Raw genomic sequence first — 25,169 nt, 5'->3', positions numbered from 1 at the left:
GTCCAGTGGTCAGGGATGATGGGAGTTGTAGTCCCAAAACATCTGGAGGGCTGAGTTTGCCTATGCCTGGTTTAAATCATGTTCAGTGCAGCCATCAACCAGTCCAAAAGGGGGGGGGGGAGATATATCTTAAAAGAAAAATGGCCTGTAATGTTGAGATCCTGACTGGTTCACAGCCCAGCAATGAGTAGGGACATTGAAGAGTGAGGGAGCTGGATGGAGGAGAGAGCAATGAGGAAAGCCAACAAAGATTAGCAGGGGTTTTTTTTATTGCAATCTTTAACTGTACATGGATTAGGAGAAGCAAACAAATCAAACACATTCTCAGGAAACAAAGCAAACCTATGTAAGAACGTATCAAAGAGACAAATGTATGAATGCACCAGTTGGTTGTGCTATTGGGCCATGCTTTGGGAACATGTTCACACTTGCAGGCTTCTGTCTGGCTATACCAGAGTAATAAGAATTTGGCCTCTACCATCTGCAAAGAGGATCAGGCCCATGAATTCTTATCTTACATTTTGAATTTGGTATGAATTTGGTACATGGCAAGTCTGGAGAGAGAGAGAGATTCTGCTACATATCCTTTAAAATTCTTAAAATTCTTAGAAAGGGAAAAGGCAGCACAGAAAGGATTAGGCCGCTTAGAATCATATAAACACAGAATCTGAAAGCATTTTATTTACTTTCAACATTTATATGCTACCTTTTGGGAATAGGGCAGCAAACGATAAGTTAAAACAGTAACTAAAATACGATCAAAACAAAGCACACATCAAAACTACCAGTAAAATACACCATCAGCGCAAACAACTTCAGCATCATGTTAATAAAAATCATACTTTTAAAAGCCTGCCAACCGAGAGTGTTGGCCAGTAGCCAGAAAATGAGCAGTAATTGGGCCAGGCTAACTGGTTGAGAAATGTTGTCTACTAGACACCACTACAGAAAAGGGCCCATTCACTGTATCCTTCTGTCACACATCAGACTGCAAGGGGATATGGAGCAGCAGCTTCATAGGTGATGTTAAAGGACAAACAGATTCATAGTACTTCTTATGGGACATGTACAAGACGTTTAACATGTTTGCTCACATATGGGAGCCATATATGGCCACTGTCACCATTCACACTCCCAATGGAAACTTTATTATGGGACAGAACAGTACTTATTTACTAAAAATAGAGGGGCCAGCTCTTTGCTCAAATTCATTGGGATTGATGGGATGTGATTCTTTTCAGTGATGAGGGAAAGGTATTCTGTACATGCTTAGAGACACAATTTTAAAACTATTTCATATGCACCTTGACTATATCCCAGTACTTAAATCTATGGTTCAGAAATGCAGGAGTACAAACATAGCCTTACTCTCCAGTTCGCACTGTTGAACGTGGCTATTGCAAGAGGATTGGCAGTTGTAACTTCAAATATTTGGAGATGGGCACCTTCTTCTCAGTCCATGCAAAACAGCACGAAATCTGGCAAACTGGATCAGACCAGTATGTACTTCCCTGGTACAGAACTAAAAGAAATTGTGTCAGAATGTCTGTAAGAAATGGCTAATTGCCAGGATTTCTCAGCTTGACCACAATTGCCTTTTTTGGTTCAGAGTTAAGAAGTTGGCAAGTGATGTTTTTATGGACATTGCTACATGTCTGGGTATTTTATATAAGACCACTACACCAAAAGATTTCTTCTTCCAAGGACAGAAAATGTTAACTTGGGCATGTTTTTTGCAAACTAATAGTAAAAAAAAGAAAGAAAAAAGAATTTCAGTAGGATTGCTCATGTAATCCTCTAACTCCTCCTTTTATTGCTGGGATTATAAAATGTGAAAAGGTAAACTTGGGCTAGATAGAACTGATGTCCTGTTACAATTGTTTCCCCAGATCACTATGTCTCAGGGAAACTAAATTTGATATATTCTTCATAGATTTGTAATAATGAAACACAGGTACTCCATAGATTTATCACAGTACTTTTATGGGCATAAAATACTAAATGCTGCATCCCTGAGACCACCAACACTGAAGACCAGCACATTCAGTTCACTGGGCTGCAGGGTAACATGTGAAGTAGAGAAAGATCATACTGCCTTGTGTCACAGCATTGATTAAGGAGCCTTTGAAATCATTGAAAAAGGTAGTCAATTCTGATTTTAATCAAATATTGTCAAACACAAGTTCAGACCTTTGAAGTGTACTAAATTAGTGTTTCTCTGCATTGTGTTCAAAATAACTGCATGAAATATGTACTGACAGTTGTAATGCACTGTTGAAATAATGTAAATGACTGAGTTGTATTAAATATATGGATATTGCAAAAAGCCATTATTTCAGTGCATAATGGTAGATTTTCAAAAGCAATGGACTGTAGGTTTGGATTTGTAACATCTCTAAATGCTGCCCCTTAAAGGTAAATATTACAATTTGATTTTCATGAAAACAGAAAATAAGGTGAAGAGAAAACACATATGCTTAAATATAGCTTTCCAAGTAAGGTATGCTAAGATCTAGAAGATGAATAGAGATCTAGGCAGCAAAAATAAAATTTCTAAAGACAGCTTCCAGGTGCCTCTAAACCAGGCATGGGTAACCTGTGATTCTTCTGAGGTTGCTGGATTCCAGTTTCCATAAACCCCAGCTGGTGTGGCTAATGATCAGAGATGATGACAGGTGTAATCTAGCAACATATGGAGAGTCCCAAAATCCACACCCCTGCTTTATACTTAGTCTGTCTAGCCTAGGATATATCTGAGCCTTGTTTTTAAGTCCCATTCATAGTCAATATATTATTGAAATGGACACGGCCAAACAGTGGTATAAAAATGAGAACCCCCCTCTTAAAAGATTTCAACATAAATGACATGCCTGAATTAATGGAAGGAAACTCCCTCTCAACCAGTGCTCACCATACTCCTGTAATGCAGTAATACACAATTGCTTCTAATCAGAAATGCTTTTGTACATCTCTTTGCAGCAAATGTAGGTTAATTTCCTTTAAACATTCTTTTTATAAAGCAGATAGTAACAATGTTTATAGAAGAGCTTCTCCCAAATAGATTCAATTTGAACTTAAGTCTCATTCATTTCAAAAAGAGAAAACTAAATTTATTGCTAGGGCCACGTGTAAGTTAACAAGTCAGTTAGTTGAACGTGACTTTTGGGGTGCGGCATATAAACTTGTCTGAAGAACTCAGTCCCTCTGGGCAAGAAAACAGCTCTTTCTGCTTTTGGGCCTGCTTTTTCATCTCTTCCAGCATCTCTTGCCTATGGTGACAAGGGGAAAAGTGTAATTAATTATGCTTGAAATTAATTTAAAGAAAAAGCCATTAAATTTAAGGAAGGTGAAGAGAAACCTTGCAATACATTGCAGAAAATTAGGGCTACTTTCACAATGGTCATTTACTGTGAAATAGCCACACTCTGATTACTCATTTTTTATAAGGCATCTGCACATCATGAATAAAACACAAGGACAGACAACCACGCTGAGATGGACATAGTCATGCTGAAGTTTATCCTTAAATATGCCTAAATGAGCCCTCCATCATAAACAGGGAAAGCACACGACTTCAATTTTTAAAAAAAGTTAATGCAATTGTGCAGACAATGTGCAGGGAGAGTTGTTCTGCTCACAAGGGATTATCACAAGTAAAACATTTAATTTTAAATGCTGGGAAAACGGCAAGTCCATGCAATAGAAGTACAAAACTGAGAGGCAGTATGCGGACTGGTACAATAAATGCACAAGTTTAACTGTACACTACAGTATAAGGCAACATAGCAAAAATACAAGGATGTCTAAAACAAGAAAGGAGTTTCTGATTAAACAGCAGGAAGAACTTTCTGACAATAAGAGCTGTTCAACATTGGAATGATCTCCCTCGGGAAGCCGTGGACTATCCTTAACTGGTTTTTAAGCAGAGGTTTAATGGCCATCTATCATGGATAATTTAGCTGAGATTTCTGCATTGCAGGGAGTTGGACTAGATGACCCTTCGGGTCCCTTCCAATGCTACAATTCTTAGTGTTAGCAAACAGCAACCATGCATTGGCTATGCATACAGCTGATCGTGGAAAGGCCCTTAGACAGTCCAGCCTCCTTCATGTTGAGATTGTAATGTATAAAGCTGTACTTAACAAGCTCTTTAAATACCTGAAAACCAACAGGTTATACTTGCTCAGTTGATCAAATTTCCTCATTTCTCTCCGGTGTCTCCGATAAGTCTTCATGAAATCTTTGTGCCTCTGGCGGAGGCTCTGAAAACTTTGCTTGATCACTTCTGCATATGTCTGGGCAGAATCCGTGATTTCAGAAGTAAAGGAAAATTTTAATCCAATTGCTTACCTCAAGCATACCAAAGAGAACATGTACTGAGCTTTTGGGGGGCGGGGTGGGGCGGGGTGAGGGGAAGCATATTCTGTAATGATCTGGGAATAAAACTCAGTCAATGGCAACTCTATGGATAATGCAAAACTATTTTTCAGAAATCTGTTATATATATACTGTACTACTACATCAGCCACCACTTGAGATGGACATCAGTAGCAGCTTGGGGGAGGAAGCACCAATCTGCAAAGGACCCTTAACATCTGGCTACTTAAGCAGCCATTTCCAGGCCAGGGTTATTTCCTCCAAGACCTGTTGTGCGACGCAGAAATTCATGCGCAGAACAAAGTTTGGGGCATCCAAAGACTGGAAGGTGAGGGAGGCCTTTGCCTCACCTGTAATTCTTGCATCCACCACCAGGAGCCAAGGAACTAAGTACCGTAGATATCAAAATCAGCCAGGGTTAGGAAGCCTTGCCCCATGAGTGGGACTCTAATATCCAAATTGGTTTTGTACAGCATTTAACAATATTGTACACTCTCCCAAGGACTTTGGTTAGTAGGCAGGGTATAAATATTTCAACTACACAGATGTAAATATATTGAAATAAATGGGCTTAAGCATGCATAACTGCGCTGGATAGGGGCCATTATCTTTAAATATGGGTCTAAAGTAGACTGAAGGTTCAGAGTAGGATTTTATAAGAGCCCAAGACCACTAATACCGAGTCAAGAACTGCATGCCCTCCTACCTTCTGCATTACAGTGGTAGAAACAGCCCCATGTGTGTTTCTGGGAATGCAATTTGGCTTGAGTGGACCATGAAATGGCCAATGAAAGTCAATGGCTGCAACCCAGTGAAACTCCTAAACTAAAAGGTATACACATGTGTTCCTTTTGTGCTCTTTATAATCCAGAAGTCCCCAGTCCTAGTAAATGCTAAACTGCTTTATAATTCAGAATTTAAAACTTAAGTTTGATGCTTCTGCAGCACAGGTTGGTTACTTAATCATAAAAGACAAAAAAAATATTGGGAGTGTGAACATGTCTTCCATATAGGGAACTAGTTTGCAGACAGAGTTGTTGTATCTTCAACTATAACGTATTAAAATCAGCTCCTAAATCATTCTCTAGCTGTGCTTTTTCTGTCTCTGCTGACAAAATTGCTGTCCTTTAAGAAGCAGAACTATTTTACGTCTGCTTTAATTACATTTTAATGGTTGACTTTCCTATATTTTTAATTTGTTCTATTTTATCTGTGTAAGTCCCCTTGAGTGGGGACTTTTTCCCAGACTGGGAAAAACTACTACTACTACTACCACTAACAACAACAACAACGTGTTTTTTAAACATCCTACTTTCAGGGAACCCTTTCTACATTGAATTGTCTCCCAAGGGGGAATGGGAGAGAAATGTGATTCAGGCTTGCATTTAAAGGTGACTCTTATCAAATTTGCGCTTGTTGAAACACTATGAGACAAGAACACAGCCATATTTCAGAATTAGCACTTATCCAATTTTACAATGCAGTTCTCCAACCAAGTCACCTGTTTACGAAAATGCATATATTACGTCAAAATGTGCATTAAAATGAACATATTAGTGAAAATAACACAAAAATGCTTTGGGAGAAATTGTTTGCAAAAATGTGCACAATAGTCAAAATTACATGGAAAAGGTATTTATTAGGACAAATTCACAATAAATTGCCAAATAATTCTCATAAGGATTTTTTTAAAAATCACAAATCCCTGCAGAAATGCTGGGAACTGAATTTAAGGTTGGAAAAATGAGAAACTGAAAGAACCAAAATTGACAGATCCTTCCCTGCATCTAAGAATTGATTTAGGGCACACGGTTTTGGCCAGGCTTATCTGGCCTAACCCATCAGATACTGAGAGCACATCCAGTACTTCGCTACTGTTCTGCATTATTTCACAGAAAGATCAGGAACAATGCGCAAACTGTTATTCAAGTTTGTCTTCCTTCATGATCATCTCACTCAAGAATTCCTGACAGAGGTTCAGAGGAACTGCATGATTCCCAGAACATAGTCAAAAATTACTTTGTATATTTACACCCCTTGATACCCGGGACTCTTTGATGTGGCTTAGTTTGAACTGTTAAGTGTGGCCATTTTTTAAAACAACAACCCTAATGGTCTAATGTCCTAAATATAAGCTATGAACTGATCAACTTACTGCATAATGCACTGTACATAAGTAATTCTGAACTGGTGAATCATGAACAAAAACGTAGCTATATACAAGAATTTCCCATCCTCCTTTCCCTTGAACAGTTCATAAGGATATGGTATTGGCTTGCAGATTGCCCTCCTGCTTAAAAATATGTCACATCCTGCCTTTGATACAGCATTCCGCTTCTGAAGAAAGTGCTGAATTAGTGGGCAGTGACCATGAATATTCAGGTGGTGCCAGGTGTACTCAGGACCAGAACTGGCTGGGTGTGACTAGAAGATAAATGAGGACAGTGGTTACTTCTATCACACTCAGATTTGTGGATGTAGTAGCATCTTACAACTGTAATTGTTTCCATCCAGAGTGAATGATCACAGAACTTTGATAATACATTCAAACTGTCCACAACAACCACTGCTAACACCTTGTTAATAGCTTCTCAAAGTCTTCTTCTTCAAAGAACATTCTCCAAACATTCCCCAGCTACCATTTGATATTCAATCATTTTGAATCCAATAATTTGACATCCAATAATTTTGCAGCAGCTGTTTAACATTTGATGGCAAAAGGCATGTAGTATTCAACATGGGGACGCGGGTGGCGCTGTGGGTAAAAGCCTCAGCGCCTAGGGCTTGCCGATCGAAAGGTCAGCGGTTCGAATCCCCGCGGCGGGGTGTACTCCCGTTGTTCGGTCCCAGTGCCTGCCAACCTAGCAGTTCGAAAGCACCCCCGGGTGCAAGTAGATAAATAGGGACCGCTTACTAGCGGGAAGGTAAACGGCGTTTCCGTGTGCGGCTCTGGCTCGCCAGAGTAGCGATGTCACGCTGGCCACGTGACCCGGAAGTGTCTCCGGACAGCACTGGCCCCCGGCCTCTTGAGTGAGATGGGCGCACAACCCTAGAGTCTGTCAAGACTGGCCCGTACGGGCAGGGGTACCTTTACCTTTATTCAACATTTGGTAACAGCTGGCAGCTATTCATTCTATTTCACTTTACATGCAACAGAATTCAGTATACTTTATGTAGATGCATTTGTTTCTTTAACCTATCAGGGGACGTAACAAATCAAAAGCAGTAAAATTTCACGTTTATGTTGCATTTCAGGTCAGAAACCTTGAATTGTTGCATCCAATTTTCACAATAAAAACCAAAGGGAAAGATTTAAAATATATTTTGAATGTCAATTGTTTTACAAATATACATCATTCTTCTAGATCTAGAAGATACATTATTGTATCCCTGATCTTTGATTTCCTACAGATTGTTCATTGGCACAATAATGTAGCAACCTCACCTTTACAGTTTGCTATATTTAATATCCTAATGTGAGCCCCTCAATAACGGGAAGGGTCGTCTCATAGCTGAGCAGGGCTCACTGATGCTTTTTGCATGAATGGCATGTATGTGCATGGATTCATGTTTTCTGTGGTTCCATTAGCAATTTTTAAACTCGCCCTTCTGGAGGTTATACAGTCTTTCTGCATGGGTGATGCCTTGTGGTCAGCCTGGCTGTGGCCCCTTATACTTCCATGTGGGTAGTTTTCAAGTGTGAATCAGCTCACAGATAATCTGGGATTGCTCTCTGATTGACATAACTGCTCATTCAAGATGCTTCTTTTCTGTTTCACTCCTGATTTTTGTGTCTCTCAAAATAATCATCCTCATTAAGCTTGTATCCTTTAAGGTGCTGGTTTTAACCTTCAAAAGTCTATACGGCCTAGGACCCTCGTACTTACGGGACCGCCTCTCCTAGTATGCCCCGCGGAGGACCTTATGTAAATAATAATACCTTGGAGGTCCCAGGCCTCAAGGAGGTTAGACTGCCTTCGACCAGAGCCACGGCCTTTTCGGCACTGGCCCCAGCCTGGTGGAATGCTCTGTCACAAGAGACCAGGGCCCTGCAGGATCTGACATCTTTCTGCAGGGCTTGTAAGATGGAGCTATTCCGCCATGCCTTTGGTCAGGGCCCAGTCTGACCCCCCCTCCTTCTATAAGATCCTTTTATAAGACCCTGCATGTAAGTGGTCTCCAAAACTCTTCCCAATGTCCCAGTAAGGCCAGCACAAATAGTTGGGCCTAGCAAGCACTTAATGTTCCCAACCCTTATAGTTATAATTCGTGGGTTGCCATCTGATTTTATTCTTACCTTAGCTTGATTCTAAGTTGTATTTTAATTGATTGTTTGATTCTATGTTTTTAACGTATTATATATTCTGATGTTAGCCGCCCTGAGCCAGGTCCTGACCGGGGAGGGCGGGGTATAAATAAAATTATTATTATTATTATCCTGGCTGAATAAACTTTCTTTTCTGTATTGAATTCAAAGGACATCTGTATAAGCAGTAGGGATATGTTACTATCTTAAAAGGTAAAGGTAAAGGTACCCCTGCCCGTACGGGCCAGTCTTGACAGACTCTAGGGTTGTGCGCCCATCTCACTTAAGAGGCCGGGGGCCAGCGCTGTCCGGAGACACTTCCGGGTCACGTGGCCAGCGTGACAAGCTGCATCTGGCGAGCCAGTGCAGCACACGGAAACGCCGTTTACCTTCCCGCCAGTAAGCGGTCCCTATTTATCTACTTGCACCCGGGGGTGCTTTCGAACTGCTAGGTTGGCAGGCGCTGGGACCAAACGACAGGAGCGCACCCCGCCGCGGGGATTCGAACCGCCGACCTTTCGATCGGCAAGTCCTAGGCACTGAGGCTTTTACCCACAGCGCCACCCGCATCCCCTATGTTACTATCTTATCCTCAAGTAATTGTGCTATTTTAAAATGTCCCCTCTACATGAATTACATTACCTCTCGAGGAAGCAAAGCAATCTTCAGTTTCCTTTTTGATGAACGTTGATGCTTCTGTGATGAATGCTGCTCATCATCCTCTGTAGTCCTCAAAGAGTGAAAATATAGACTCATTTTTTCTAGGGGTTGGGGGAGGGAGAAAATCTTCTCAGTTGTTATGTAAGCTGTCTCTTAATTTAAAAAGAATGACTAACAACAACAACAACTTTTTATTTATACCCCCGCCCTCCCCGGCTAACACTAAATATAAAATACAATAAAAACATTTTTAAAAAACCAGTTGATTAAAATACAGCTTAAAATGCAGCCTCATTTTACTGGGAGCCCATACACTTAATATATGTAGAAATGAGAGAACACTCCATGCTTTACCCAAAGGAGAGATTAATAATAATAATAATAATAATAATAATAATAATAATAATAATAATAATTTATACCCCGCCCATCTGGCTGGGTTTCCCCAGCCACTCTGGGCAGCTTCCAACAGAATATTAAAATACAATAACCTATTAAACATTAAAAACTTCCCTTAACAGGGCTGCCTTCAGATGTCTTCTAAAAGTCTGGTACAGTGGTACCTTGGGTTACAGACACTTCAGGTTACAGACTCCGCTAACCCAGAAATAGTACCTCGGGTTAAGAACTTTGCTTCCGGATGAGAACAGAAATTGCGCAGCGGCGGTGCAGTAGCAGTGGGAGGCCCCATCAGCTAAAGTGGTACCTCAGGTTAAGAACAGTTTCAGGTTGAGAATGGACCTCCAGAACGAATTAAGTTCTTAACCCAAGGTACTACTGTAGTTGTTTTTCTCTTTGACATCTGGTGGGAGGGCGTTCCACAGGGCGGGTGCCACTACCGAGAAGGCCCCCTGCCTGGTTCTCTGTAACTTGGCTTCTCGCCGAGTCTGTAACCTGAAGCATATGTAACCTGAGGTACCACTGTAATTCATCTACATCTCTTACTTATGAGTCATGACAACACACGCTTCCATACACTCACTTGGAAAAAGCATGCCACATCCATGCTGTTAGCGTAATGGAGGACTCTAATGTTTACAACAGATCTTGCATACATTTATCAAATTTTTCACGGTATTACCTTCCAAAGGAAACTGCTTTTGAATTTTTTTCCTGGAGACAGACTTCTTGACTTTTTTAATGGCTGTATGCTTCTAGATCACGAGGGGAAGAAAAAATTCATACCACATTTATGTTTTTACATATTAAATTTGGGTGGGGAGGAGTAAGTTTGGAGATTTTAAAAAGGAGGAAAGGACATTATTCAGGTAGCATTTTTCATTTCTTTTTAATAGATCAGTGCTCACTCTTATTTACCAAATGCAACACAGCATTGGGAAGAGTTACTGGTACTATTTTCTTAAAATCATTGTACCATGGGGCTTATAGACCTTAAGTCATATGAGCAAATGCCTCGATCGATAGGAACACCAGACTCTTAATATCAAGGTTGTGGGTTCAAGCCCAAGTAGGGCAAGATTCCTGTTGGACTAGATCAGGGGTCTGCAACCTTTAAGACAAAAAGAGCCACTTGGACCCGTTTCCGAAGGAAAAAAAACTGGGAGCCGCAAAACTCGTCATTATAAAAACAACTTTTTTGTCACTTTTTAATTATTTCTTTGTTTGACCCCTCAGAATTACTCCTCCTCATAGAAATAAACGTTAAATTAACAAGTTACCTTTTTGTGTGTGTGTGTTCTTCACTCCCCTTCAAAACAGTGACCAGCGTACATGCCCCCTTTCAATTCAGTGACCAGCGTACATGCCCCTTACAATGTAGCGGGTGGGAGGGGAAGGTGACGTCGGGACGGTGCGTGACTAATGCACGCACCGCCCCCATGCGACGTCACAGCCAGTACAGCGCCCGCCACAGTGGGGAGTGTCGGGGCGCACAATGCGCCTCCTCCCCTCGCTAGTATCCGCCCCGGAGCTGCGGCAAAGGTGTAAAAGAGCCACATGCGGCTCCGGAGCCACGGGTTGCCGACCCCTGGACTAGATGATCCTTGTAGTCACTTCCAGCTGTACAATTCTATGATTCTATGAGTTGATCCTCCACCTGCTCTGGTATAATCTTTCATCTATCTTTAGAACACTTTGCCCGTATTAACAGCCCCTATACTGATGCTTGCAAATGAAATAACCTATTACCTTTCGGAGTGTCAATGGGTGCTTCCGTGTAGTACCAGGTAACGTATAGTTGCTAAAGGAAATATCACAGCCTGTGGAAATCAAAGTTGCTTATTATAAATTATTTCCTTATTACCTATGATTAGGTGAATAGGGAATTTCTCTCTCTGCCTGGGACACAGAACACACTGTCCTCAATGCACACTTTATACTTCTTGCATATGCAGTTTGATTCTTTGGGGGATTTCTCAGAATCCTATTGAAATGATGAGGATTCTTCTTATGGAAGGCTATGCTCTACCCCAGCCAGTACACAGCCACCTTCCTTCCTACAACATCACTTATGAGGCTCATATGGAAGCTGACCCCAAATGGTTCTAAACCAGCCAGGTACGAGCTGAACAATCATGAACACTTGAATATTTTGCTGATCAAAGGGGGTAAATCCCATCAAAATAGGGAAGTGGATAAAGGCAGTGCTCCCTTCACAGCTGGATGTCAGCTCCTACGAAAGACAGTCCTCTGATCTATTGTACCTGGAACTGAATCTCCTCCTACACCACAAATATACTATATCAGACCTCCTGACATGTTGATTACAAAGGGCTGTATCCAATACTACAGCCCTACGCAAGTAGCAGAGTTACATGAACACAATGGAACTTTTTCTCCTATGCCCTCCAGCCAGCCCTGCTCAAAATCAGCTCCCGAACATTGTGAGACCCTCCAAAGCAGATCTGCAGAGTGCACAGGTGAAACGAAATTCCCACTGTGCAAGCGGTATTCTGCTTGCCCAGCAATGGAATACATCCCACAATAATGAACCTAAGGAGAGGAAAACCCTCTTAAAAGCCATTTGCAAATACTGCCTCCAACAGAAAAAACCCAAGAAAGGCTCTTTACAAAACTACGCTTACCCACTATAGTGACTCCATGGCACCACAATCTGTGCTGGTGCAGAAATGGTTAAGAGATTGGAAATGCACAATAGGATCACATACATGTGCAAATATATGCATTCAAACTGCCTTCTCCAAGTATGAAACTGCAGAATTTTATCCCTTGCAAATGCTCCATTTTGAATCCAACCCGTTTTCCCCAACTAGAGTAGGAAGTTCCCAAATTGGCAGGCACTTCCTAATTAGGACCACAGGCCAGACATTCCCCACCACTGGCTTAGTGTGCTGGACTAGGATGATCCAGACTCAAATCTTCACTCAGGCATAAGAAAAACCTTGAACCAATGACGGCTTCTCTGCCGAACCTAGTTCACAGGATTGATATGAGAAAATAAGAGGGAGCACAAAAACCCTGTGTGCTGCCTTGAATTCCTTGGAGAAATAGCAGGATATCATCATCATCATCAACAACAACAACAACAATGAAACACATACTGGCAGCATCTGTAAAAGACGCCAAAGATTAAGAGGCACTCCCACACTGAGCATTGTTACATGTCTTTCTTACAGCTTCCAGTTATTCTATATGACTTATCAATTTCTCCCAGTTGTCAATACATTATTAAAAAAAAAGCAACCAAAAGGCACCCTTCCCCCCCACACCCAAAATGCCCTTTTTAAAGCATCCTTAAACAGAAAGTTGAAACTAAATAAATAAAATTGCATACAAAAATGTAAATATTAGGAGAAAGTGACACACATTCTGATGAATTTTCATGTGATTTTTTAAAAAAATTGCAAACTGATGTGGAATTGCAGAGAACTGAACTTAATATCTGAAAAATGAGAAACTGAAATTGAAAGATTTGCTCATCTCGACTTACCAGTCCCTAATTTTCCTTTTCCGGACAGCAAATCTTCTCTTCTGGATCGCTCTGGCTCCAGCTGGGAATAATCCCATTTAGTATAACTCCCTGGTGCATTCAAGCTACCTATATGGGGCGAGAGGGAGGACAGATAGTGAGAAGCAAAAGAATGCACTCGTTATTATCATCTATACACAGTAAATCATAACTTATTGGACAGTGTTATGTATGATTATTTTTTGTGTTGGAAAAAGACAGCCTCCACCCAAGAACTGAGGCATGCCCAATGGGTTCTTGACTTTTTTATGCCTTCATGCCATATTGCAAACTGCTTCTGAAAGATGCCTCACTTTCCAAAACCATTTCCAAAGTAACACGGAGAACGGCTGTTTAGAAAATACAATTGCAAATTCCCCCTTGGGCACATATAAGTAGCTTAAACAACAGAGTTTTATAGCACCTTAAAGACTAACTGGTTTATTATGGCATAAACTTTGATCATCTGATGAACTGAAACCTAATCCACAAAAACATATTCCTCTTAATAAATGTGCAAGTTCTTTTAAGGTACCACAGGACTGCTAGGTGCTTTTGTTACAGCAAACTAACATGGCTCTTCTCTGGAACTTATAACTAGTCAAGTGATTCTTTGGATTCGACTGTAGGGTAAGAGAAGGAAGCCTAAGGACAGCTCAAAAATGTCAAGATGAGACACATTTCTTGACTGAATGTGACTCAAAGAGGGGAAGGGGGTGGCAGCTAACTGGTTATGTTATGTTGAAGGATTGCTAAAAACAGTACTTTTTTCTTTAAAAAAATGTTTAGGGGTACTCTCATTTTGACTCAAGAAAATCACCATTTTATAGTTCAAATCGGGGATAAATAAATACAGTAAATGGACAAAAGTACAAAGATTTACAAAATGTTTAGGGGTATGCGTACCCCTGTGTCCCCCCAGAAAAAAGCACTGCCATAAACATTACTGCATTGTGTGAAACATGGATCTCCAAGCAAAGTCTGTCCAGCTCCCTTCATAAGCAAGGAGAACAGGCTATCTCACCTCGCAGCCACTCAGAGAATATATCGCAGAGCCCAGCCTTGAATTCATGTGTATTGAACCAGGACCTTGAGAAACAGTAGCAGAAGCAGGTGTACACAGCTTGGCTCAGCAGTGAAGGGAAAAGCTAAATCAAGGCAGGGGAAATCAGAGCTCAAATAAATTGGTTAACTGCAACTGTTAACTGTTAACATGTTAAGTTAATGATGTGGTCCACAGTCATGCTGTGGGTTTTGAAATACTAAATACCAGGTCAGGTGAGTGATTGTCACTGTCACCACAGTACAGTGGTCCTCTGGTTATGAACTTAATTCGTTCTGGAGGTCCGTTCTTAACCTGAAACCGTTCTTAACTTGAGTTAAGGTACCACTTAAGCTAATGGGGCCTCCTGTTGCCACCACGCCGCAGGCGCACAACTTCTGTTCTCATCCTGGGGCAAGGTTCTTAACCTGAGGTACTACTTCCAGGTTAGCGGAATTTGTAACCTGAAGTGTTTGTAACCTGAGGTGTTTGTAACCCGAGGTACCACTGTACAAGGATAGGGGAAGGTTAAGCCTTCCCAGCGCAATAACAGTAAGCAATATCAGGGTGAAAATTAGTATTCAGAAAATATCTCTCATTGGCACAAATGGGAGTTTCCCTGCTTGAAACTTGATATCTCTTTATGGATTTTTTTTATACTTACTGTAAGTATGAGTTCCTGACTGGCAACCTTGTGACAGCCCAACAGAACGCGAGAATAATTTTCTGAAATGCGTTCAAACAAACGCCCCTGAATCTCTTGATTCGGCTATTGGGAGAGAAATAAATGTGAGGCGTTTGCAATGAGGCTTCAGAAAGGTAGGATAAACTACAAACCTACACATAGTGAAATGAAAGCTACTTATACATGAGACTGCCTTTGAAAAGCATACAGAAACTTCACCTGGTTCAAAATAGGCTTCAACAGTAGGCTTCTGATTTGATATTGGGCACAATACTAAGGGCTACTGCAGACATATAGTGTTAACTTGTCTGAGACCCAGGTATCTCTGATAATAAGCGAAACATCAACTCTAAAAGCATTAGCTTTTATCACGATTTGATAATGCTATTATACTGGTTTCTGTGTTAAACTGTTTCCTTTGCTAATGTTTTAAAGGTTTCATTGTGATTTTTTTATTTTTATTTGTTGGCTGCTTTGTGAATTCCTGTGATTATAAATAATACTATTATAAAAAATGATAAATAACTTAGAAGAAAGAAATGGCTACACAATGAAGAAAAGCAGGACAGGCGTTGGATTGAAGGATGCTATGTGGCAGTTGTCTAAATATAAGGGCCCCTCCAGACTGGTTTGTGTGGGTGGGTAGGCGGGTGTATTCTGCAAAATGCCATTGATTTAATGCATTTGTGCATTAGTGATGGATTTATACTGGATCAACTACACACCAGTCTGCTTTATTAGCTGTTTGCCAATGCATCTCCAATGTTATTGCGTGATGGCCATCTTGAAGGGTGTTCTTGCACTGCAGTGCAACAAAAGAAGGACAAAAAAAACCCAAAAAAACCACCAGACAGACTAGAAAAGTTACAGGATTTCAGTAGGAAATTATGAGACATGCACTGACTGGAAACAGTATGTCTATCCTGAAACTTAACCAGGCACAAACTGCATTGAAATCATGACTGTGTATAAGTGTCCCGACACAAAAAATCAGGAATGCACAATAAAGAGGATGTCTAAAGCATCCCTGAAAGATGATGCAAGACAGTCAGTGCTTATTTAATGACTTAACGGGCAGGCCATCCCTGTGTGGCACGGAAAGTGAGGCTAGCAAGCACGTCCAAAGCAGAAGTTACAGGTTTTTTGTGCCTCTGCAATGCAATAAAAAAAATCTGGAATGTTCATTTGCAATTGCTGGGCTGGCATTGGGACTAGCATTAGAAGAGGAATGCACTGTCACTGAAGAAACTGAGCAGCTGCAAATCAGAAACGAAAAATCAGGAGGAAAACTATCTTCCAAGCCCCCAATATTCAGCCCTTATGCTTACATGATACAAGTGCAGAAACTGCCACCAGAAACTGTCCAGCAAAATAGCTTGGATACATGGCGCATCGAGAAACTTTTGCAGCATCTTTGAAGCCCAGCGTGTCTTGAAAGAAATTAAACAGGAATATAATGGTCTTAAATCAAGATTATGGATTTTGATCATACCGCATGTGTTAATTGGCTGAACAATAAATGTATCACCATGGCCTTGTTAATTGTAACTCTCTTGCTTTTGTGTAATTATTACTGTTGCTTACTTTTACATTTTCATTTCCTCTGACCTCACTCCTCTTCAGTCCTGGCTCCATACTATTGGTACATCCAGACTAGTGTTTATTATGGGATGAGTGCTCCTCATCTTGCAAGCTTTTTTTTTTGTAATGCCCACATAATGTCATAGTCATCAAAAGGCAAGTCTACCCCTGTTCCCAATTTAATCCAAATTTACACTTTCTATAGAAAATCCAGTAAGTTTTTTTTTTTTAAAAAAGCTGTTGCCAACAATCTGTTTGCAACATCTCAATGACACATTTACATTATTTAACTCCTGTCTGGAAAACCTACATGGTGTGTGTGTATGCCTGTCAATTTAGGATTAAATTTCATGCATCTGATGAACTGAATTCCAGTCCATGAAAGCTTATGCCATAATAAATCTGTTAATTTTTAAGGTGCCAAAAGGCTCTTTATGGTCTAAGGAGCATTGTAAGGGGCTGGCCTGAACCTTTGATTTTTTGTACTGGATTATGGCTCTCCTGTATCTTCTCCCCACCCCCCTTTTTTAAATTGTTACTTTGCTTACAGGGTGGCTTTCCCGCTGAAGGTCAGCTCAAATATGAATCCATAACGAGTATCAGTACATGCAAATTTTATGCAAATATGTGTGATTGACTGTGCCCCAGGTCTTTCAAAGGCCTAGAAATGCTCTTGGTGGTCTAGAACAGAGCTTTCCAAACATTTCATGTTGGTGACACACTTTTGGGACATGCATCATTTCATGACACAGTCATTCAGTTTTACTAGCAAACCAGAGGTTAAACTAACCCCTTTCCAGACCTGGGAGGGGCGCGGGGACTGTTCGCGTGACACACCAACACACTGCAGTCGACACACAAATGTGTCGCGACTCACAGTTTGGAAAGCTCTGGTCTAGAAGTTTCAGACCTTGATTTCACATCCTGGTTTGTTGTCCAAGATTAACCAGAGTTTTCCAGTTGAGATATAATGGGGAAATGTGATATAAGAAACACTGGATGTTTCAACTGCGCCTTGAGAGAGAATGAAGAATGGAAGGAAGGTAGGAAGCAGGCAGGCACAATGCTCATTCTCCGACCAATTAACCATGGCTATTATAGCAAGATCATAACTCCTGTACCAGATTATACACTTGGGTCAACTCCAGGTTTAAGGGAGCCCTAGTTAAACGTGTCCTTTAGTGAGCTCTGACCTCTGTCATTGGGCCCTAACTTACCAAGCCGCAGTCGCAGTATTCCAAGCGGTGATAAGCAACTGGGTCTAACCACCATTTTAACTGCCTACAATGCCGCAAGGGTGATGCTAGGTTGAGCCACCTGGGGCTGTTCAGAGTGATAGACCAGGAAGACCAACAAAGGGGAGGGCGAGGGAAGTCATCAGATGTGACCCCTGCCAGGATGCTGTGGCCCTAGCAACTGCCTGAAGATGCCTGGTGCTGACACTGCCCCAGCTATACTATCTTGCGCCAGGTAAATGCACGTCAAAAAAGCATGTACGGCCCTACATTATCAATTCACCCCTACTACCTCCTTTCGAATCCCCGCGGCGGGGTGCGCTCCCGTTGTTCGGTCCCAGCGCCTGCCAACCTAGCAGTTCGAAAGCACCCCGGGTGCAAGTAGATAAATAGGGACCGCTTACTAGCGGGAAGGTAAACGGCGTTTCCGTGTGCGGCTCTGGCTTGCCAGAGCAGCAATGTCACGCTGGCCACGTGACCCGGAAGTGTCTCCGGACAGCGCTGGCCCCCGGCCTCTTGAGTGAGATGGGCACACAACCCTAGAGTCTGTCAAGACTGGCCCGTACGGGCAGGGGTACCTTTACCTTTACCTTTTACCTCCTTCGTCCAGCCTGCTATCAACTTCTGAATGTTTGAGATACGCAGCGTACCTTACCAACTGGTGTTTTACCCTGGGCGCGAATCACCTTCTCCAAAATTTCACTCAGCTCTATTCCATTTGGCAATGGTGTAGGTTTCTCCTTACAGTATCCTGGGTATTGATATAATTCCACAAGTTTATCCTTTTCTGTTACCATCTAGGGGTTAAAAAAAAACAATTAATATGTGAGAAATCAAGAAGACACTCCGCTCACAATTCAACCCAGTGAGCACCCTAATGACAGCCTGTTGACATTCCAAAGTTTCTGGGACTCACCAGAGTCCTGACAAAAATCACCTTCACACACAGCAATGGTTAACTATTAACAAATCTAGTGCCATATTCAGCCTTAGCTCCTCCTCCCCATCTAGAATAAGGTACTAATAATATCTTAGTTTGTTTCCAGGGCTGTGGCGAGTTAAAGGATGTGAAAAAACCTTTGAACATTCAAAAGCACTGTACTGTACAAATGCTAATGACTAGTGTTATATAAATGAAACAATTATTATAGGAGTGTATAATGGATTAAAAAGACCAACTATCTGATTCATCATGAGACCTTCCTAGGCACTTTTGTCACAATGCATCTTGTTAAGTTGTGGGTGAACGTATCAGACGACACAGCGGTTCTTCCAACAGCTCTTGTTTATTCACAAGCCAGGACAGAACTGAACTGAAGGGTTCAGTCAGCCTGCTTATATAGAGCTCCAGTACAATGTAACTGTAACAATTTCCTAAAACTATCCAATCACTGAATGTCACTTTCGATCCCTTATTTGCATAACTATCTACAGTATCCCCCTGCTGGCCCAGGGTGAGAACTTCAGTACATAACACATCTCATACTTCCTGAGCATTTAGGATTCTGCATCTTTCTAATATGCACAGGAATCAATGACTCCTGATCCCTCACATGCCATCATACCTTTTTCTGAGCTATTTTCTCTGTAGCATGCTTTCCAGACCTCTGCATCACCTTCTGGTCTCTCTCTACAGCATAAGAGAAAAAAATGGCCACCCTTAGCATCTGAAGAGCATCTTAGGATGAAATGGACAATTTTTTCGTGGGAATTAGTTAAGTAAAAGCACTGGATTTGGGGTTGTGGTTTGCAGATATTTTTGCTCCACCAGAAAAATGAAGTAGCATATTTTCCCCTTTCCACTGCACTCCACCACATGCCTGTGCCAGTTTTTAATGGTCTTATAGTAGGTAGCAAATGGATTCCAAGCAAAGGAAGGTTTGTTATTTGTCAGTGGTTTGCATGGGTACCCAGAATGAAGTGAGCCCATACAGATGACCAGGAGCCAGAGTGGTATAGTGGACAGCATGCTGAACCAATGCTTGTTACTGAGAAACTTGGTTAAATTGGAACTCTAAACAGGCCTTAAGACTAAGTATATTCACTAGGGTTTTGCTCTGAGCAAAGAGCATAACACTAACATAAGTAATCAGAAAAAACTCAAATTGAATTAATCATTTATTGAGGGGGGTTCCCAAAGTTTCCCACCAAAGTTCCCCAAGTGGCCTACCATAAAGGGTAATTTCCCTGCAGTGACCAGTATTATGCTTGTATTTGCTTAATGAACTCCCCAGTGCCTAGTTCAAAGCCCTGATTTGACCATAAAATATCCTCTGCAAGTAATAGCTTCCCTCCAGTAAGCATCCTCTTCCCTAATTAAATTCAGCACCTTCTTTTGTATTTTCCAATATATCTAAGCTCAGTCCATACCAGGAACACTTTCTTAAATGTACTTTGACTGGCTAAGATGCTCAACTGATTCTACTGCAACTATGCCCTTGGGAAACCTAATTGTTGCGACTCATGACCTGTTTTTGTTATTACTAAATCTTATCCATGTCTGTCCCTGGACATCAGGGGAAAAAACCCTTTACAAATTCAGGCTAACGCTCACTGATAATTTCCCCCTCTATAACCAGACTCTTCTCACACACTCAAGTTGTTCAGTATTTTGGGACACAAAAAGAGAATAAAATGGTGATGGCAGTGTGGAGCCGAATAGCCATGTATTCCAAGCTCAGTGCCTTGGAGAAAGAGTAAGACAAAACAGTAATATTTATCTCCCTCTCTAATCCTTCCTTAGGGCAGAGATTATGGGAGGTCCCTATTTAACCACGCAACAACTTGGCCGTCTGTGATTTATTGCCAAGAGTTCTTAACCGCTGTTAGCACAAATCATGGTTTGGCATATCTGAACTACAGGACAAAATACAAATTTACTCGAATAAATATGTTCTAACAAGAACATCATTTTTAAGGGGTTAGAGCCTCCATTTCATATTTGGTAGTATTAATGCATACCTTTCGCCCTAAATGGTCTCGATACTTTTCTGGATGTCTTGCGTCTCTTGAGCCCCATTTCCCCAATCACCTTCAATGAGAAAAATAATGGAAAAGGGTGGTTAGGCACTAACTTCCTACAAGGTCCTGGAATTTACCTTCTTTGTATTAAATAAGAGAGGCATTATTAAGTCCCTCACTATCTTGTAGTTCTTTTAACTCTGAGTTTCAGTTAAAACCAGAACATTCTTCAGGAACCTAAGAAATGTATTTGAAATTAGGATTAGAAATGTGAGTAAAATAAAATATATTTGACAACTAGAAGATCTTGTCAATAAATATATGTGCATGAAAAATACAGGGATTCAAAAACTTGCAATATTTAGGCCTAGCTGGTGCGATAGTTTCATTGCACCTGGTGTATCCTATTCTAGGGTTCAACACAGTTATATTAGTGTTGATCTAGGACTTCACCTGTTTTAAAAAACAACAGCAGCAACTGATTTTCAGTTTGTCATCGAAAAGGCTAAGAAATATACTTTGACCAAGCATCTATTATTTAGAAGCAGCAGCAGAAAAACACAGTGGGATTCCTTGTATAAAGTGCTGATAAGATTTCTTTACTCACTCCTTCACTACTGTCATATCTTTTCAGACCCAGTTCTAAGTGAGAAATTTTCTGGTTCACTTGTCCTATGCTGCCAATGACGTACACTAACAGATATTTGTTAAGGAATATTTTGAAAACCTTCAAAGCATATGCAAAATTCTTCATCCTCCTTTTTGTTAAACCTCCTATTACCATCACTTAAATGCTGTATTTCCTTTATAAACTGTTACACACCACCCCGAACTCCCTGAGTGGTGTGAAGTTCCAGGGGTTGCAGACATGCTTACTTAGGGTCTGTATTACCTTTTGAGGCACAAGAGAGACTGTGGTGTCTTTATGATATATGGTTTTATTACACATATACAACCTGGACCTAGATGGAGCGACTGAAGGGCATTCACATCCTATGAGGGTCTAACTTCCCCTTTAAGTGCAGCATTGGTTTCAAAGGACAGCCACCTTCTGTGATTCTTAATTCCAGCTTGTTATCCCCAACTCACATGGAGTCCTGCCCCTCCTCCTTCTTGCTGCTAATTGACTCAAAGGACTCCCCACAGTCTACATCATTCAAAGTTGAAACCCTAATTCTGGCCCACTAGCACTCAACAAAGAAGCCCCACTCCTGCTTGCCTGGCAGTCTTGACCTCTGATGGTTTCTTTGATGGTCCATGACTGGCCTGTGTCCTCTGCTAATGGCCCATCTAGCTAGCTCTGCAAAGCTGGCTTAGCTCCTTAGCATAGCTAAATCTAGGAGATTTCCATGTTTGCCAAAATGTAATCAAATCTTGATTAATTCTAACTTTTACTACATCCATGAATTATTGGGAGGATCTGGCACACCGGAATTTAGGGGAATCTGGCCCTCCACAAACCAGCAACTCTGGGAGCTTCCAACATATATAAAAGCATAACAAAACATTAAACATTAATGAACTTCCCTATACAGGGGTACCTTCAGATGTCTTCTAAAGGAATGTTGCTACTGCTCGGGCAGAGCGTGAAGGTGGAGCACAACTTTGTTGTTGTTGTTTAGTCGTTTAGTCATGTCCGACTCTTCGTGACCCCATGGACCAGAGCACGCCAGGCACTTCTGTCTTCCACTGCCTCCCGCAGTTTGGACAAACTTATGCTGGTAGCTTCGAGAACACTATCCAACCATCTTGTCCTCTGTCGTCCTCCTTGTACCCTCCATCTTTCCCAGAATCAGGGTCTTTTCCAGGGAGTCTTCTCTTCTCATGAGGTGGCCAAAGTATTGGAGCCTCAGCTTCACGATCTGTCCTTCCAGTGAGCACTCAGGGCTGATTTCCTTCAGAATGGAGAGGTTTGATCTTCTTGCAGTCCATGGGACTCTCAAGAGTCTCCTCCAGCACCATAATTCAAAAGCGTCAATTCTTCGGCGATCAGCCTTCTTTATGGTCCAGCTCTCACTTCCATACATCACTACTGGGAAAACCATAGCTTTTACTATACGGACCTTTGTTGGCAAGGTGATGTCTCTACTTTTTAAGATGCTGTCTAGGTTTGTCATTGCTTTTCTCCCAAGAAGCAGGCGTCTTTTAATTTCAATATGTTATGTGTATGTTGAGTCAACAAGTGTTCAACTGACTGCCTGATTTTGACCACATGCTGCTTGCTGCCCCACTAGATGCAAGACAAATAATAGTTTTTCCTTATTTCAACTCACACAATTATCATGTAAGACTGATTGCAATTATATTTCTTTTTTTCATGACAAAGTATCTAAGTTTGGGGATGATGACCAGGTTTGTCATACATCAGGAAAATTCCTGACATGTCCTGGTTTTTAGGGTGTAAAAATGGCGTCAGGGGGTGAATTTTGTTGAATGTCAGGGAAAACCCGGATGTATGGCAACATGATTCCCCCCCCCCAAAAAAAGCTCAACAATGTGGGTTTGTTCTCCAAAAAAGTTCCACAATTTTGTGGGTGTCAGGAATTTTACTCTTTGAAATATGGCAACCCCAATGATGACTCAAGATTTCTCCAAACCTCAAAAAAATGAGGTTCAGGTACCGAATAAGTATTACCCAAACAATTTAAATTAAAGCAAAAGTAAAACAGTTATATATGATACAAGCTATATATTTATTTACACATACATTGTTAATTATAGGAACAAAGGATACATCGTGGTTTGTCATCTAATGTGCAACTGACGGTGTCTCTTTTCTTTTCTTGGGTTGCTGATGGCAATATCAAGAATCCCTTTAAAGGGCTTACAAATGATTTAATAGTTACAAATTGCATCTTGAAATTACAAACCCTAAAAAATAAAGTGGAGACAACACATTTACCGTATATTAAAAACACATTTCCCCACAAACTTGCTTACTATTTTGTTCCCAAAGCATGATCACACTTAAATTAACTTTTCCAATTGGCTTGAGCTGATTTAATCTTGAGTGCTATTTTAGGATTCCTCATGTGGAAACCAAAAGGGTTACTTTATAAATATACCGTAACACTTCTGCCCCACTCTCCTCCACCAAATATAGCTTAGTAAGAGGAAGAAAGGGTCCCATGGGGAAAATTATCCTAATCTGTTTTACTTAATTTGTAGTAATTACAGCTGCCAACTCAGAGGCAGCAATTTGGAATTCTAGCTGTAGTTAGGTATTCCCAGAAGAAATTTCAAGCCTGAAAATCACAACTATTAACTGCATTGTTCTCCACTGTACGGAGGGATAGCAAAGTATCAGGATTTTATGAAGCTACCAGAATTTTGTTTCTTGTTCTGTCACACACATTAGTTTTCTTGCTAGTGTTACTTTTTCATTCAAACTGTGAAGAGACACATAAAATTGTATTGCCTTTGATTATAATTTTTTCAAGTATAAAAAAATGTGTATTTTAGCATTCTGAGGCTGCATTATATACACTTCCTTCCGAGTAAAAATGTGCAACTTCTAATCAGCCTAAAAGTATCATTACACTGGTGTATTCTCTACACAATTTGTCAACTTAATTTCCAAGAAAACGTGTCCAATGCTGGAGTGCTTTGCATATCAATGTGCAGCCCGATCCTGCGCATGTTTATCCAGAGGTGAAATGGGTCAGGATAGGGTGGGAGGAAGAGGTTTGTTTGTTTTTTAAGCGTGTGCAGAGGTGCTTAAAAACATAACGGTAAATTACATGCTGGACGCGGGTGGCGCTGTGGGCAAAAGCCTCAGCGCCTAGGGCTTGCTGATCGAAAGGTCGGCGGTTCGAATCCCCGCGGCGGGGTGCGCTCCCGTTGTTCAGTCCCAGCGCCTGCCAACCTAGCAGTTCGAAAGCACTCCCGGGTGCAAGTAGATAAATAGGGACTGCTTACTAGCAGGAAGGTAAACGGCGTTTCCGTGTGCGGCTCTGGCTCGCCAGAGCAGCGATGTAACGCTGGCCACGTGACCCGGAAGTGTCTGCGGACAGCGCTGGCCCCCGGCCTCTTGAGTGAGATGGGCGCACAACCCTAGAGTCTGGCAAGACTGGCCCGTACGGGCAGGGGTACCTTTACCTTTACCTTAAATTACATGCTAGTGATCACCAGGAAATTAAAACATGAAACTGAAATACCTTAATGACCTTCTAAATATGCCAATGCTTCAGCTATGCATGGTATAAAATTCTGATTGCCCCATCTCAAAAAGAACACTGTAGAACTGGGAAAAGGGCAGACAAAATAAACAAGGGCTTGGGAGAACCTTTCCTACAAGGAAATGCACGACTATTTCAAAATTAATCAGTAGCAACAGAAAACTGTCGATAAGAAAACTACCAGTTTACACCACATCTGCACCAGGCATTTAAAGC

General features: G+C 41.2%; 1 protein-coding gene across 1 annotated transcript; it reads right to left on the bottom strand.

Annotated features, from left to right (window-relative positions):
- Window positions 1-251: 251 nt before the first annotated feature.
- Window positions 252-24,871, bottom strand: FAM227A (family with sequence similarity 227 member A). The gene is made up of 15 exons (XM_028746167.2): window positions 23,510-24,871; window positions 21,383-21,468; window positions 20,776-20,845; window positions 19,380-19,444; window positions 18,465-18,611; window positions 16,327-16,428; window positions 14,978-15,082; window positions 14,296-14,419; window positions 13,254-13,361; window positions 11,492-11,562; window positions 10,425-10,497; window positions 9,326-9,444; window positions 6,644-6,801; window positions 4,159-4,308; window positions 252-3,269 (listed from the first exon to the last, which is right to left on the bottom strand). Exons 1-15 carry the CDS (start codon window positions 23,628-23,630, stop codon window positions 3,146-3,148), a joined length of 1,623 nt encoding a protein of 540 aa, XP_028602000.2. The 5' UTR covers window positions 23,631-24,871; the 3' UTR covers window positions 252-3,145.
- Between the last annotated feature and the right edge of the window lie 298 nt (window positions 24,872-25,169).

The sequence above is a fragment of the Podarcis muralis genome, chromosome 10, assembly GCF_964188315.1.
Source record: "Podarcis muralis chromosome 10, rPodMur119.hap1.1, whole genome shotgun sequence".
Classification (NCBI taxonomy): domain Eukaryota; kingdom Metazoa; phylum Chordata; class Lepidosauria; order Squamata; family Lacertidae; genus Podarcis; species Podarcis muralis.
This window is presented reverse-complemented; position numbering and strand designations above follow the sequence as displayed.

Excerpts from the sequence above, each read along its gene's own strand:
- FAM227A (XM_028746167.2), bottom strand. The coding sequence starts at position 23,630 with ATGCAATTTGTAACTATTAAATCATTTGTAAGCCCTTTAAAGGGATTC. Across the intron at positions 18,612-19,379 it reads AGAAAATAGCTCAGAAAAAG|ATGGTAACAGAAAAGGATAA; the intron begins GTATGATGGCAT and ends TTTAACCCCTAG. Across the intron at positions 6,802-9,325 it reads TTGCTTTGCTTCCTCGAGAG|TCACACCCAGCCAGTTCTGG; the intron begins GTAATGTAATTC and ends TTTATCTTCTAG.